Source organism: Rana temporaria, chromosome 3, assembly GCF_905171775.1.
Source record: "Rana temporaria chromosome 3, aRanTem1.1, whole genome shotgun sequence".
NCBI classification, from domain to species: domain Eukaryota; kingdom Metazoa; phylum Chordata; class Amphibia; order Anura; family Ranidae; genus Rana; species Rana temporaria.
Window position 1 is genome coordinate 365,393,753 of NC_053491.1, and position 16,843 is coordinate 365,410,595.

General features: G+C 45.2%; 1 protein-coding gene across 4 annotated transcripts in view; it reads right to left on the bottom strand.

Moving 5' to 3' along the window:
• The window catches only part of TRIM24 (tripartite motif containing 24), a 137,333-nt gene that overhangs the window by 36,388 nt on the left and 84,102 nt on the right, over nucleotides 1-16,843 (bottom strand). For all 4 annotated transcript variants that reach the window (XM_040345407.1, XM_040345409.1, XM_040345408.1 and 1 more), the window contains exon 2: nucleotides 1,076-1,194. In XM_040345407.1, the coding sequence (XP_040201341.1) occupies nucleotides 1,076-1,194 (119 nt within the window). The remainder of the gene's footprint in view (nucleotides 1-1,075; nucleotides 1,195-16,843) is intronic.

Genomic DNA, 16,843 nt, shown 5'->3' on the forward strand with positions numbered 1-16,843 from the left:
ATCAACTAGGAACGCCCACCGCCAAGGGACGAAACGCCGAGATCGAGGTATGTACTAAAAAAAAAGCCAGCCTACCCGCAGTGTAACGGGTCTTACGAATGTATTGTTAGAAATGTGTTTTAGGGGGAACCGCCCCTTTAAGCAAAACAAAACAAAAAATAAATAAATCGCGATTCTCATTTTGGCCAGAATCGTGCAGCTCTAATAACAGTACAGGGGTTCCCTGAGTACAGGTTAAATCTGCATATTGCTTGGCAAGGTTCTCTCAGTCTATGTATAATCTCTCCAAACTGTAGGCAAAACGCAAGCCTCCAATTCTTTTTTCATGTTTTATAAATTTAGCAAACTTACCATTGAAAACAGGTAAGCCCAGATCAAAGCTACTTTTTTTTCTTTTAATAAATGAATCTTTGCGCCTATGGCGCCCCTTTTGTAATGGGGATAAAGGCAAAAGTAGTAGAACAGGAAAGGAGTTTAGTAGAGCAGAGAAGAGTTAGGTACTTCTGACAACTCACCCACACATTTGAACCTTTCCCTTTTTCCTAAATAAAAAATGTGGTGCTTTTATCCCCCCCACACGCACACACTTATGGAACTACTGTAGATTAGTGCAAATATTGAACGTCCTTTCCATAGGTATGAATTTACATAGCAGCATGCATGCTGTGGAATAAGCAGGGCCTATGTGGAAGGTTCTTCAAACAGTCGGCGCTCAGCAAGCTGCACGTTTTTGGAGGGGGGGACAAGTAACTTTGACTTAAAGAGAACTATACCATCATTGGCCTTTCTATAAAAACGCCATGTACATTTACATCAGTCCCTGCCCTGGAAGCCTACAATCTAAGGTCCCCATCTGAAAATAAAACAGTGTCCTGAACAGGATTCGAACCAGGGACTCCAGTGCTGCAAGGAATAAGCACCAACTACTATGTCTCTGTGCTAAAAGTGGATATCCTTAAAGTTTTAGATACGGTGAAAAAAAAAAAAAAAAGGAAGAAGATGGGGGCACAAACCAAATCCCCTAATATAAAAGATTTTCTTTCCCTTCCTATAGACAGGAAAAGGAGGGACTCACCTGGCTCGGCTTCTCTACAGTGCTACTGGGAACTTCAGTGGTGTCTCTAACAAAGTAGTTTTCTATGATGTCTTTGTCGGCACACTCCTGACTGCACACTGGACAGCGGATTATCCCAACTGCAGATAGAAAAGTAAGGCAAGAAAACGTTAAAGAATTTTTTTTTTTTTATAAATCAGTTGCTGCCTAATAAACATTTTCAGTTGCTGTCAAATTAACATCTATGGCTCTCTAAAATGGTCTTCTGTCCACTAGAATAGTAGTAAATAGTGAAGAATGTACAGTAATTATATTTTTTAGGATGCTAGGATTAATACACAAAGACGAAATCTGGTAAAATGTGGAGAAAAAAAAAAAAAAAAAAAACGCAACTTCCGTGGCACTGAAATCCCAAGCCATGTTTGTCAGCATTGCCTAGTTTAACCTCTGTTGGACTACAACACCCGGCCATACATGGGTGAAAACTTTTCTGTCTGAGCATGGATTGGACAAATTTTGATCCATGTATGAGCACCCTGGTTGTACAGAAGATGATCTATAGATTGACTTTTGTGCGACCACCCTGACGAATAAATGCCACTTCCCCTACTGTCAGAATACAATTGCTCAGCAGGAGCAATTCACCTATAAACCGAGAATGTGTAAAAATCGGGAAAGTTTTTTCTTCGACCTACTGGTTCTCCAATAATTGCTCCAGCAGCCAACCAACAGCTGCTTTATCTGAACGCAGCTAAACATCAGATTATGTAAAAAAAAGAAATGCTGCAGCCAGGTTACAGCAGTTATCCAAATGGGTTGCATAACAATTACTGGAAAACCTCCACTCTGCCAGACAGCCAGGATCCAAAATAGGTTTTAAAAGCATATGCCACCATTAAAAAATAAATAAATAAATAAAAAAAATTATATATAAATAAAAATGCACCAACATTAAATTTTTTGCACTGGAGACTGCAAAGCATAACCGATCAGTGAACCGCAAGTGCAATGCACAGGTTCCTGCAGACTGCTCTCCCAGTTCCAGATCCATATGGAGGTACAGTACGAACCTTCAGTTATGGGGCTGGAGGAGGTTCATAATGTACAAGTATTTGTAACCTTTTATTCACAGGGCGAATGGGCTACATGCAAATATACACAGAATGATACAAGGAGAATTATGGTATATACTCGAGTATAAGCAGAGTTTTCCAGCACATCTTTTTGTGCTGAAAATGCCTCCCTCGGCTTATACTTGAGTGTCGAATGACTTGAATCTGCTTTGTGCACCTGATCTGTGACGTCAGTCTAGTCTGCTTCCTGTTGCACGGCACTTGAAAATATTGTGGGCAGTATATGGAGCGTGCTTAGCCGGCGACAACTGCCAGCCCCATAAGCAGCTAGTGATTAGCCAGACCGGCTGCAGGCAAAATGACTGGCGGCGCCGAATGCCCCGCCCACCCTCCTCCGCGAGAGGAGGGAGGAGGAATTTTTGATTTCATAAGTCCAAATTCTTTACAAATTCAAAAATAATCCCCCCCCCCCCCACCTTTGGCGAGAAACTCCCCAAAAAAAAAACTGTTTACCAAATTGTTTGACTAACAACGTCTGGGTGAACCAGAGTCCAAGTACCACATGATATCAAAATAAATACACCCGTTTTGGAAAGGCTGCAGGCTGTGTTAAACATCAAAACAAGTTGAACACAAATTTCTTGAACAAAAGTACACGGTTGGGTATGGAATAAAAACAAAAAAGCACACACACCTTTTAATGCAGATCAGTGTGCACTTGAAAAAAATAATGGAAATATGGAACAGCCTCAAAAGCTGGCAAGGAAAGGAGACCAACAAAAACACAAATAGATAGGTAGAGGTCCTAGAAGAAATCCAAAACCGTATTGTATACTCTGAAGGACCAGTAGGGGACCGAACAGACAAAATTAAAAGAAACCAATCAAGGGACAACTAAAATCTGGATGTCCCCCCCAAGCCATTACAAGTTTTATCTGGAAGGAGTCCAAGAAATTGTGAACAACATTTTTTCAGTCCGATAAGTCCAAAATTTAAAGTTTTGGCCTGATTACAAACTAAAATGTGTGTTATGGCTCATCATTTGTCATTGCTCTGAGAGTACCACTCACAGTGTAAAGCATATAGCCCATTTTACAGGGGGCGGACTTGGGCAGCAGGCCCACCTGCTTAGCAGGGAATCTCTGGTCCCTGTTGAGCAGGCAGACGACATGTCAGCTCCACTGATGCAGAGCGGACACAGCCTGCTGTTCTCTATGGGGTGGTCGGATGTAAACAGACCTCCTGTCCATTTCCATCCGCTGTCATCTGAACAAGGTATGGGGAACAGATTACCATTTTTCGGTGTTTAGTGGACAGGAATTGATCGGACATCAGCGGACACATGTCCAGTACCATCCACAGCTCCATAGAGAGCAATGGATAGTCCAATTATGTCCACCTGAAAAAAACAGCGGCTCTTGACCAACTTATCCTCATCCAATAGAAAAACACATTTTGACAAGAACGAGCAAAATGGCCAGAAAACAACCGTATAAATGTGATGACAGACTTGGCACCAAAGGGCCACAGAGGATAGCAAACCAAAAAAAAAAAAAAAAAAGTGGCTCAACCAATTGCAAATACAAAGAAAAAAAAAAAATACATAACTATTTCTATTCCGTTCATGGACGGACACAGCAGCATTTACCTTATGGTTATATATCCTTCCTTTCAGGAGAGACTTAGGCAGAAAAAACAGCACTTAAAGTGTTAAAACACTTTCAGTACAGCACCTCCCAGGGGGCGGGTCCCCCGAATACATCCCACTCTGCATCATGCAGCCCCAGTTTTTTTCTGCCGAATGTTAGAAGACATGGCTACTCTGGGCCCATGTGCTCTGGAGGTTTTTAGGCGATTTTTTCGCTTTTTATTTTATTTTTCTTGCATTTTTGGATCCTGGGATCTACAATCCACTGCCGACTGGGTGACAGGCTGTATCCTTGTAGTTCTGAGACCTGTGTGGACCTGGCCGACCAGTTGGTGCAGGGCCTAAAGTTTGTCTGCGAGTCGGCCCTGGATACGCTCCCCTTGCTCTCTAGGGCCTCTGCCTACGCGGTGGTGCTACGCCGCTTCGTGTGGCTGAAGCGTTGGTCTGCGGACCAGTCTTCTAAAAAGGCCTTGGTGGACTTACCCTTTAAGGGTAAACGGCTTTTTGGGGCGTCCCTGGGTGACATCATAAAGGATGCCACAGGCGGTAAGAGCACTCTGCCCCCGCAATCTGGAAAGGGTAAGGAGCCTCGCCGTAAGCAAGGGCCCTCCTTTACTACACCCAAGTGTTTTTTTCGCCCGCCAAGTGCGTCAGGAAAATGTTTTCAGGGTGCCAAGAAACCCGCTGAAGGGCAAAAGCGCCCCTGGTACCACAAGCCTGCCTCTGCATGAAGGTCTGCCCCGCCCGCATCTCGGGAGGGGGGAGGGGCGGCTTCGCAAATTTGCGGATTGGTGGGGGTCTCTTCTTTCCGACCGCTGGGTTTGCAAAGTAGTTTCCTCGGGGGTACAAGATAGAATTTTTCTCTCTTGTCCACCAAACAGATTTTTTCCCTCCAACCTCCGGATAGCCGGAAGGATCTGTCAGGGGCTGTCCAGGATCTGCTGGTCAGGGGAGTGGTTGTACTGGTTCCCTCAACCGAACGGTTTCAGGGGTTTTACTCCAATCTGTTTATAGTCCCCAAGAAGGATGGGGGACCTCAATTGTTTTGTCAAAGTGCAAAAATTTAGGATGGAGTCGATTCGCTCCATCAGGGGGATTTCCTAGCATACTTGGATATCAAGGACGCGTACCTGTATATCCCCATATGCGCAAAACACCAGAGATTTCCAGAGAGGACCACTTTCATTTTGTGGCCCTCCCGTTCGGCCTGGCCTCGGCACCACGGGTTTTCACCAAGGTGCTCACTCCGATTCTGGCCCTGCTGAGGCAGTGCGGGATCGCTATTGTAGGATACCTGGACGACCTTCTGAGAGATTCTTTAAGCTCAGAATTAGAAGAGGATGTGTCCATCACCTGTCCGACCCTTCGAGAATTGGGCGTCGCTTCGCTTTTGCATGAGAGTGCCGGGTCTGATGGTGGCCTCTTTCGAGGCATTGGCGTATGCCCAATTTCACACTCGAGTGTTGCAAAAAGAGATTCTGTCACGTTGGGACAAGCTTCCTTCGTCTCTGGATTAACAGATTCAGGTGAGGCGACTGGTCAAGTTCTCCCTAGTGTGGTGGCAGACATCTCCGGTACTTCGGGCCGGAAAATCGTTTCTGCCGTGCCATTGGACAGTGGTCACGATGGATGCCAGCCTCTCCGGCTGGGGGGGTTTGTCCAGTCAGCCCAGGGGCGCTGGACTCAGGAGTCTCGCCTACCAATCAATGTATTGGAGCTCCGAGCGAACAAGTTGTGTCTCTCCAAGTGGTCTCTGGGTCTACAGGACCAACGGGTCAGTATCCAGTCCGACAACGCCACGTCTGTAGCGTACGTCAATCAGGGGGGCACACGGAGCTCGGCTGCGGCGACGGAAGTCGCGCACATCCTCCGGTGGGCCGAAAAGTACGTTCCGGCTCTGTCGGCCGTGTACATTCCGGGGGTGCTGAACTGGCAAGCCGACTACCAAGTCACCAAACGCTAGACCAAGGAGAATGGTCGCTACACCCGGAGGCGTTTCAGAGTCTGTGCCAAAGATGGGGCACTCCAGACGTGGACCTTCTGGCATCCCGTCTCAATCGGAAGGTGTCACGGCCAGGTCAAGGGATCCGTGGGCGGACAAATCAGACGCGTTGGTAGCACCATGGGGTCACCATCGTCTAATCTACGCCTTCCCTCCTCTGCACAGCAGGCAAGGAAGAAGCTTCAGAGTGGAAGCCGAGGGAATACCAACAATCCTGATCACACCGGATTGGCCGCGCTGTCCCTTGTACGTGGACCTGGTGCGTCTGGTGGCAGACGTCCCTTGTCGTCTACCCCTGAGAGAAGATCTTCTGTCGCAGGGTCCGATCTTTCACCCTGCTTTACAGTCGCTGGCTTTAACGGCATGGCTGTTGAGAGCCAGGTGCTAAAGGATCAAGGCCGGTCGGGCTCGGTGGTCTCTACCATGCTACAAGCACGGAAGTCTACTTCACGAAAGATTTACCATTGTACGTGGAAGGCCTACATCTCTATGTGTGAAGAGATGAAATGGCACCCCCGTACATACGTGAGGTCTTGGATTCTGCTGTTCTTACAGCGTGGAGTGGATCAGGCTCTCGCCTTAAGTACGGTTAAGAGTCAGATTTCGGCTCTAGCTGTCTACTTCCAGCGACCCTTGGCGGCGCACTCCCTGGTGCGTACGTTTGTGCAGGGGGTTCGGCATGTGGCCCTTCCTGTGCGTCCTCCACTGCTTCCATGGGACTTGAATTTAGTCCTTTCGGCGCTTCAAGAGGCTCCGTTTGAGGACATTCGGAAGATTCCCTTGTTGACTGTTCCAGAAGGTGTTTTTTCTGGTGGCAATTACCTCAGTCAGACGTGTATCTGAACTGGTGGCCTTGTCTTGCAAGGCTCCTTACTTGGTTATCCATAAGGATAAGGTGGTGCTGCGGCCGCAGCCGTCATTCCTTCCAAAGGTCGTTTCGGCTTTTCACATTAATGAGGACATTGTTTTGCCATCCTTGGGTCCTCGGCCGAAAAACCCGAAGGAGGCCACTTTGCATTCCTTGGACGTGGTTCAGGCCCTTTGGGTGTACTTGTCTGCTACGGCTCAGTTTCGGAAGTCAGACTCACTGTTCGCGTCGGTGACTGGTCCTAAGAAAAGTCTGGCGGTCTCGTCGGCCACCATTTCTAGGTGGATCAGACAGGTCGTGCTCCAGGCTTATGCCCTAAAGGGGCGGGCGCCTCCCTTTCAGGTTACTGCGCATTCGACCAGGGCGATTGGTGCCTCTTGGGCTTTCCTCCATCAAGCGTGTTTTACAGGTGTGTAAGGCAGCGATGTGGTCGTCAATCCACACCGTCTCAAAATTTTACAACAGGGTTTGACAAATTTGCTTGGAATCTAGGAGCCAGCTAAAAAAGTTGAGCCAGAAAACGCCCGCATATGTAAACAGCGTTCAAACCACACGTGAGGTATCGCCGCGATTGGTAGAGCGAGAGCAATAATTTTAGCCCTAGACCTCCTCTAACTCAAACCATGCAACCTTTGTCGAGCCCTGTTTTACAAGGTGGATGTGAGTGCATCTTTGGATGTCTCATTTGGCCGCAAGGTTTTACAGGCGGCAGTTTAAGGTTGAAGTTCCTCCGTTGAGGAACTCTGGTTTGTTTGGGGTGAAGCTTGGCTTGCTGTGTCTTTTCCCACCCCTCGAAATTTTTTGACACTGCTTGGGGACGTCCCTAAGGTCAATGCTGCTGTGTCCGTCCATGAACGGAAAAGAAAATAGGATTTTTATACTCACCAAAAAAATGTATTTCTCTGAGTTCATGGACGGACACAGCACCCACCCCTCCTTTGTTTGTACTGCTTGTTTACGAACTGGGGCTGCATGATGCAGAGAGTGGGATGTACCCGGGGGACCCGCCCCCTGGGAGGTGCTGTACTGAAAGAAGTGTTTTAACGCTTGAAGTGCTGTTTTTTTCTGCCCAAGTCTCTCCTGAAAGGAAGGATATAAAACCCCAAGGTCAATGCTGCTGTGTCCGTTCATGAACTCAGAGAAATGGATTTTACGGCGAGTACAAAAATCCTATTATTTCAACAACGCACTGTAGATGCAGTGTCCTTGAGCAGAAAAAAAACAGGCAGTGCAAGCTATACACATATATACATTAGAGCTGGGCAATCCCCCCCCCGCCCCCCAAAAAGAAAAAAAAAAAAAAACTCGATTCGAAGGAGTTGTTTTTTCCTGATGGACATCGCGCCGGTCCTACGTTTTTAGGCAAGGCCGCGGCTTCGGCCTAGTCCGCCGCGATCCTGGGAAAAGGCCGCGGACTAGGCCGAAACCACGGCCTCGCCTAAAACATCCTGCCCACAGCTTGCCGCGATCCTGGGAAAAGGCTGTGGCTTTGGCCTAGTCCACGGAGCGCCGGTCCTATAAAAGTAAAGTCGATTTGGTAAAAATCTGAATCGACTTGCCCTCTGATTTTTTTGCCTAAGGAAGTTCTTTCAATGTTCTAAATCAAGCCTTTAAAAAATTATTTGGGGTTGCTTTATAATTGAGTCTGTTTCATTTGGAGATTTGGGGGGGGGGGGGGGGGGATGGTGCAAAAGACAATATAAAATGAGCATAATAAAAGTAAATATTTTAAGAAAATTTAATCTGGGGGGGGGGGGGGGGGGGGGGGGGAGAATAACCAAGAAAAATGTGCACCATAAAGAATAAGGGGAAGAGTAATAAAGGAAAACAATCTTAAATTGGAGTACAAAATTTTTTTTTAAACAGAAGCAATAAAACCTGTAACAATGTTGCATTTATGATTAGTTGTTTCATTGTTACTTTGGTGTTTGCACTGGCACTGAGCTTGCTGATTGGTTACAGCAGTGCTGCAGTACATGGTCTGAGGCCAATGTGCGAGTCAGTCACGTTTCCATTAATACTCAAGACAGTCGGCTCCAGAGAACCAGCTCAAACTGGTTTCAGCTGGATGAGACAGAAAAAAAATCCAGCCTTAACGTGTCTCAGCTTAAACAGGTCAACCCATTCACATGGAAAGGGGGGGGGGGGGGGGGGGAGGGACTGCAGTTTAATGCCACAAACCAAGGACCACATCAATCCAGACACCACTGCAATTATTTCAGTGGAAAATGTAGGAGCTCAATGATCCACTGGAAAAATATGCAATGCTAAAATAAAAAAAATTGCTACAGGCCAAAATAAAATACTGCATTGCATATTTCTGGAACGCATTGCATAGCAGTGGAAAGAACTGAGCAACAAGGCAAGTTGGGGGAAAAAAAAAAAAAAAAAAAAAAAAAAAGGCATAGAACCAATTTAAGTTCAGCTCGTCCAGTTGTGTCATTAGACATGTCACTCATAGGGAAAACAGATGGGAACCGGCATCATAAATTATATTTGCATCCATTACAATTATACACCTGCAACTTTTACAAAGACAGCACCCCCGGGTCACACTTGTGCGAGTTTCATAATGAATGTGATGCGTCAAAAACACTGACTTCGCATGTCATCCCTAAAGTCATTGTTTTCAATGACGGTCGTTCACATACATGCGCTGCGATTCCTCTGCGAATGCGATAAAAAAAAAGTTAACACCTTTATTTTTACACTAGGATTTCATTGGCTAGAACATTAAATCGCAGCCATGTCCCAATCCTGAAATTCGCTGTAAAATTCACACCTCAGAATGGACAAATTCACAGCGCATCAGTGTGAACCGGGCCTCACTGCCATTTATAGCAATACGTATGGAGTCCATTAAAAAGTGTACTTTGGTTTTGCCTATCCCCTATGGGAAGGATGAATCGCATTTAGAGAGCAGTGAAGTGATCTTGCCAGAATTAGCAGATTATGTCATGTGACTGCTTAATCAACATTTGCTTAGAGAAAGTTACATGGCTATGTTTTCTTTAACCACTTAAGACCCGGACCAAAATGCATCTAAAGGACCTTGCCCCTTTTTGCGATTTCGCCCTGCGTCGCTTTAACTGACAATTGCGCGGTCGTGCGACATGGCTCCCAAACAAAATTGGCATCCTTTTTTTCCCACAAATAGAGCTTTCTTTTGGTGGTATTCGATCACCTCTGCGGTTTTTAAAAAATGCTATAATAAATATCCCCCAAAAAAATTTATATATATATATATATATATATATATATATATATATATATATATATATATATATATATATATATATATATATATATATATATATATATATATATATATATATATATATATATATATATATATATATATATTATAAATAAATAGTTTTCTTCCTCAGTTTAGGCCGATTCGATAAAAAAAAAAAAAAAAAAAAAAAAAATCGCAATAAGCGTTTATCGATTGGTTTGCACAAAATTTATAGCGTTTACAAAATAGGGGATAGTTTTATTGCTTTTTTTTTTACTACTAATGGCGGCGATCAGCGATTTTTTTCATGACTGACATTATGGCGGACACGGACAATTGACACATTTATGGGACCATTGTCCTAGCAAAAAATGCATTTAAAATGCATTGTTTACTGTGGAAATGACAGTTGCAGTTTGAGAGTTAACCACAGGGGGCGCTGTTGGGGTTATGTGTTTCCTGAAGTGTGTTTACAACTGTAGGGGGGTGTGGCTGTAGGTGTGACATCATCGATTGTGTCCCCCCTATAAAAGGGATGACACGATCGATGCGTGTTTACACACGGCTCTCCCCGTTTTTCAGCCACGGGGACCGATCGCAGGACTTCAGCGGCGATCGGGTCCGCGGGTCCCGGAGCTTCGGACCGCATCGCGTGAGCGCCCCCAACGGCTGGGTACTAGTACAGGACGTACATGTGCCCAGTCGTGCCATTCTGCCGACGTATATTTGCAGGAGGCGGTCCTTAAGTGGTTAACCCAGCCCCCAAAAAAAAGTATTAGAGTGGGGACACTTAGAGACAGGAAGTGTTATTTTTTTAGTGCTACCTGGAACTCTGCGCTTGTTTACACCCGCTTTTAAGGGGCCGTGAAAACCAGAGGCGCTGTGGCAATGATACCCCCTGTACTGCCTGAGAAACTTAACCCATTCAAGAGAGCAGGGCAACACATCTACACAGTTATATCAGGTGGTGAAAAGGAGACCCTCACTGCCCGTCAAACGACTCTGGAAAAAGATCCACTGCATGCCAATTTCCAGACAGGCGGCAATCATAGTTACACATCTAAACTTGGCCTCCTCTGGTAACAAGCTGTCACTCCTGGCTCCTGCTGGGTGCCTCTTGCTATGGGAGCACCCAAGCAGGTGCACTCCTGAGCCATGGCTCTGTTCATTCACACATAGTCACAGCTCAGCCCCACCACCCCCCCTTCCAACTCCTGATTGGCTTACTGGCTGTCAGGCAGCAGCAGGTGGAGGAGCCAATGACTCCCCCTGTTGCCATAAGCCAATCGGGAGTGCGAGTCCCTGGAGAGGAAAGGCTCTCATGGACATCGTTGGATTGAGACGGGGCCCAAGTAAGTATGGTGGGGGGGGGGGGGGATGCTGCTGTAGACCGGTAGCTTTTTACCTTCATGTATCCAACGCATAAAGGTAAAAAACATTGTGCCGGAGGCGGCACATGCCGTACGCACGCACGTGAGGACGTGAGTCGCGCTCTTGGGTGAGGAGGAAGGAACATGGAAGAAGCAGGAGACAGGACGGATCGTAGCATGTGAGAGAGTGGACGCTCTCCATGCACTCGCCGCACGTTGCTCGCTTTCGACATCCCACGGAGCCGCCGGGATCCCCCCCCCGCCGTGCCGCTCTGAGCGGGCTGTCAGCGCTGTCTCATATGCCCTGTAGTACCGCGGCGTGAAGTCGGATTTCGGGCGGTAAGTCAGGAGACATCGTAAGCGAAGCAGGCTATGTATCAGGAGGATAGTGCCTACCGCCCATAACATCTCTGCTTAAATGCACACCCACACATGTGAGTATATGGAGCCGGCGGCACGCTGAGCTCCGGAGGAAGAGCCTGCACCCTCCCCCCTCCCCCAGTGGATACAGGACACAAGGTACTTTCCTTTTTTTTCTCTTTAAAAAGCGAGGGGGAAAAAATGTTTAAAAAACTATGTAGCAGAAGATACGGAAAGATGGTAAGCAGCAACCTCTATGGACATAAGGCGTAGTGCTAAAGAGAGATACACTTGGCTGATTAGTAAAGCTCCGTAGAGCGTCCCTTATTTCTGTTTGGTATCTCACATCTTGCTTGTCTTCTCTCAGTTGGATAGGACACGTCCTTCATGAGAGTGAAATTTGGTTATTGGTTGTTCTGAGAAAAAGCCTTGTAAGATCTGACGGTACATAGGACTCTCTACAATACCTAATCAGGAGGACCCAATTACTGGGGGAATGGGGGAATGGGAACCTAAGGACAAACAGCTGCATGTCAAGAGTGACCTCGATTAGAGGGGTAGAATATAATTTTACACAAAGACACGATCTTAATACCTGTATTCAGCAGGGCCTACCCCTCCGTTTTCCTATCCGTACCCCCTCCTCTTCTCTTACTGGGAGGTGTCCCTGGGAGTCCCACAGTCTGGACCCCCCCTCCGCCCCCTTAAAAGTCTCATTCTACTCACAGGCCTCAAAGACTATGCTCCTAGTAGACCTAGATAAATATACTTTTTGAAGTATATTGGGTGTTATCTTAAAACCACGGTCAAACACTTGAAAAGGAGAGGAAAATCATTGGGGAAAAGAGGGAGGTAAAATAAAGGAGAAAAATAAAAATTCTGACAACCGATCTGAAAATTTGATCAGGACCACAAATAGATAGGAATTCGGGTCAAAACCAAAAAGGAAACTCAAACTTTAAGGGGAAGAAAAAAAAAAAAAAAGGAGGAGTATAAAAATATATATTTCTCTTCTTTCTTACCTAGACACCTTTCACCCCTCCCCGCCCTGCAGGCCACACGTGCTATTACATCAATATTAAATCCTGTGGTTTTTTTTTTTTTTTTTTGGAAACAAAGGGTTAAGCTGGGGAAGAGAATTAGGAGGAAAGAATCTAACATGAGTAGAATGATAAGCAGATCAACAAAGGGGGGCCCCCCCACTACCCCAAGAAATATAACAGCTACAAGCTCAATAAGGCCCTTTGTGACCAGTGGAGAAAGCCCGCAGGATCTCGGAGCTCAGGGGACAACTAAGCAACAACAAGGTAACAAAATGAAAAAGAATGAAAATAAGAAACCCCAGAGTGAAATCTCCAGAGAAATCTCTCAGGAATCAAGGGAAGAGGTGCCTATGGGTAGTGGACTGGAAAGTAGTAGGATAGACGCACAGTCCCCCTCAAAGGGTGAAATGGCAGAGATGTTGCTAAAACTGGAAAACGCGATAAAGGGGGAAATACAGAACTTGCGGACAGATTTGGGCTACTTGCTTGTCAGAATAGAATCAGCTGAGGAGCAAATTGAGAAACAAGCCCAAGAATCAAACGTACTAAAAAGTCAGATCGATCAGATTCAATCACAACAGAGGCTTATCCTTTATAAATTAGAAGACCAGGAAAACAGAAATCGCAGACAAAATCTGAGGATAAAATCAATACCAGAGAAGAGGGGGGAGGATCTCAGGGTAATAATGCAGACGATATTTAACCCTGTATTGAAAAGAACAGCAGACAATCCTATTATGATTGAAAGGGTACATCGTGTGGGAAATCCGAAAAGAGCACCATCCGAGCTAATAAGAGATGTTATAATAAGGTTTCGATTCTATGAAGATAAAGAAGAAATTTGGAAAAAATTGAGGGGGCAACCCCCGATAGTATTCGAAGGGGTGGAAATCCGGATTTTTACCGACGTGGCCCCAGAAACCCTGGCGAGGAGATGGTTGTTAAAACCACTTCTAAAACAGTTGATCGATCTAAATATTAAATACAACTGGGGATTCCCTGCGTGTTTAATCGGGACTAGAGAGGGAAGAACAGCGATCTTGAGATTTCCCGAGGATTTAAGTGAATTTTGCAGGAAATTGGACATTCCGATCCCCGACTTGCCGGGATGGGTGTAGGAGGGGGGGATGGGGGGGAGGGAGGGGGCCTTCCTCCTCGAGGATCCCCCCCCCCTCTCCCTCTCTGCCCACCCGGTCCCGATTTAGGTTGCAACATGCCTCTCCTGAGTCCTCTTTTGAGGACGTACCTCCTCTTTGTTTTTTGTTTTTTGTTTTCCTTGGTTTTTTGGGCACCGGGCGGATACAGGGAAGATGATTGTGATTAATCCCCCGCCCCTTCTTTTTAAAGGAGGGAGGGGGGTGGAGGAAAAATCTTAAACCTCACCCAGAGCAAACTGAACCAAGAAAGGGAAATTGGTTCAGAGGTCTTTAAAAGGCCAATTGGGAGGGTGGGAGGGGGGGGGGGGGAAGGGATGAGATCAAATGGGGGGTGGGAGGAGGGGTGGGAGGAGGGGAGAAGATATCCTATCTCACTAAGTCAATCGGAAGAAACAGTAACCAACAACTAAGATGCCGGTAATTAAATGCCTATCTTATAACGTAAAAGGCCTCAATAGTCCATCAAAGAGACATAAGGTACTAAAGGAACTAAAGAGGTATAGGTCAGATGTTGTCCTCCTGCAGGAAACCCATCTTACATTAGGATCAAACATAAAGCTATATTCCCCTGACTTCCCCACATGGTACTATGGTGATACTATTACTAAAAGGGCCAGAGGGGTAGCAATCGGGATAGCTAAGGGGGTTAGGTTCGTGTTAACAGACCGATTGACAGACCCAGAAGGGAGATTCCTCTTTTTAAGGGGAAAACTAGAGGAGGAAGAATATACTCTCGTAAACATATACGCACCGAATACCTCCCCGATGAAATACCTCCAGGGAATCCTGGGGAAATTAAAAGATTTCAGTAGGGGAAAGATAATATTGGGTGGAGACTTAAACTTCTGTATGGACACAAAGGCCGATAAAACACACCAGACACCAGAAACCCAAGAGAGGCAATTAAGAAAGGTAAAGGGGAGTCTACACAGAAGTCAACTAGTAGACACATGGAGGATCTTTAACCCAAGCAAACGAGACTATACATTTTTCTCTCATGTTCACGAGAGTTACTCCCGGATCGATCACATTTTTATTGAGCATAGAATGTTAGATGCGGTGGTCGAGACAAAAATAGAGACCATGACGATTTCCGATCATGCTCCAATTAGCATATCCATAAATATCATAGGCAATCAAAGGACCTATCTAAATTGGAGACTAAATGAGAAACTACTAATAGAAGAGAAAAGCCTAACGAGGGTTAAAAAAGAATTAGAGGAATATTTTAAGATAAATAAGACAGATGAAAGCTCGGCAGCAACACTATGGGATGCCCATAAGGCGGTGATTAGAGGGGTGTTAATCTCCGAAGGGGCAAGAAGGAAAAAAGAAATGAACAGTAAAAAGGAAAAATTAGTAGAGGAGATCTTCAATTTAGAACTAACACATAAGAAAAACGGTAAACAACGAGATATTTATTTGGACCTAGTCAATAAGCGGAATGAACTTAAAGAACTTATTGATCGGGAAACAAGAAGGGAATTTAATTTGGTGGCAAGGGAGAGATATAGGTGGGGAAATAAAACAAGCAAACATCTGGCTCGGATGGTACAAAAAAAGAAATCAAGGAACTATATAGATAAAATTAAAAACGAAAAAGGAGAGGACTTGCACGTAACAAAAGATATTGCTGAAACATTTAGATTATATTACGAAAAATTATACTCAGTAAAACAAAAAAACTGGCAAAAAGGGGAGAAAGACAATAAAATCTCAGCATTCTTAAAAGAAGCAAGGTTATCAAAAGTCAGTCAAATAGATGCAGAGGAGATGGATAGGCAAATAACGGAAAATGAAATCAAAGTAGCATTATCAAGTTCTGCCTCAGGTAAAAGTCCGGGGCCAGACGGCTTCACAGTAATGTATTACAAAAAATTTAAGGAGATACTGCTGCCAAGGCTATGCCAGTATTTTAATGGGCTTGGAAAAGAGTACGAACTAAGTAAAGAGGCATCAGAGGCAACCATCACCGTTATTCCTAAGGAAGGGAAAGACATCGGAAATTGCTCAGGATACCGGCCGATATCTCTGCTCAATACAGATTTAAAATTATTTGCAAAGGTATTGGCCGGGAGAGTTAAACAGGAAATGGCGGGATTGGTGTACCCGGACCAGACGGGTTTTGTGCAGGGAAGAGAGGGGAGAGACAATGGGGTTAGAACACTGTTAATCCTCCGGAAAATGAAGGCGGAGAGGTCCCCAGGTCTACTCCTGTCGATAGACGCAGAAAAAGCGTTCGACAGGGTAGACTGGGGACTTATGTTGCTTACCCTGAAGGAAATGGGGTTTGGACAGAGGATGATGGAGTGGATTGGCACCCTCTACAGGTTCCCCACGGCCAAAATAAAAATAAACGGAAGTCTCTCCCAAACCTTCTTAATGAAAAACGGCACAAGGCAAGGATGCCCTCTGTCGCCATTTCTGTTTGTGCTCGCATTGGAACCTCTGCTGGCGAGAATCAGAAACTCGCAAAAAATAAAAGGAGTAAAAATAGGAGAGGACGAACACAAACTTGCAGCTTTTGCAGACGACGTCCTCTTCTATTTAACGGAACCCAAAACATCAATTCCAAATCTCCTGAACCTATGTAGCGAATACGGAGAAATCTCAAACTTCAAATTAAACATCACAAAAACAGAGATTATGAGTATAAATATAAGCAAGACAGAAGAGCAACTCCTGAAGACGAAGTACAAATTTGCTTGGGTTAAAGAACTCAAATACCTAGGAATACTGCTAGCAAAATCTACTAGGGAGATGTATACGATAAATTTTATCCCCTTATTAAATGAAATTAAGACAGAAACAAAAAGGGTGGAAAATAGGGCAATTTCATGGTTAGGACGAATTAATTACTGCAAAATGGTTATTCTGCCAAAAATTCTATATAAATTCCAGATGATCCCCATTGCCCTCCCCGGGACATTACTCACGGCCCTTAGAAAATTAATAATGAATTATATATGGAGAAATAAGAAACACAGGATAGCACTTCAGACCCTAAAACAACCAAAAAAAAAGGGCGGA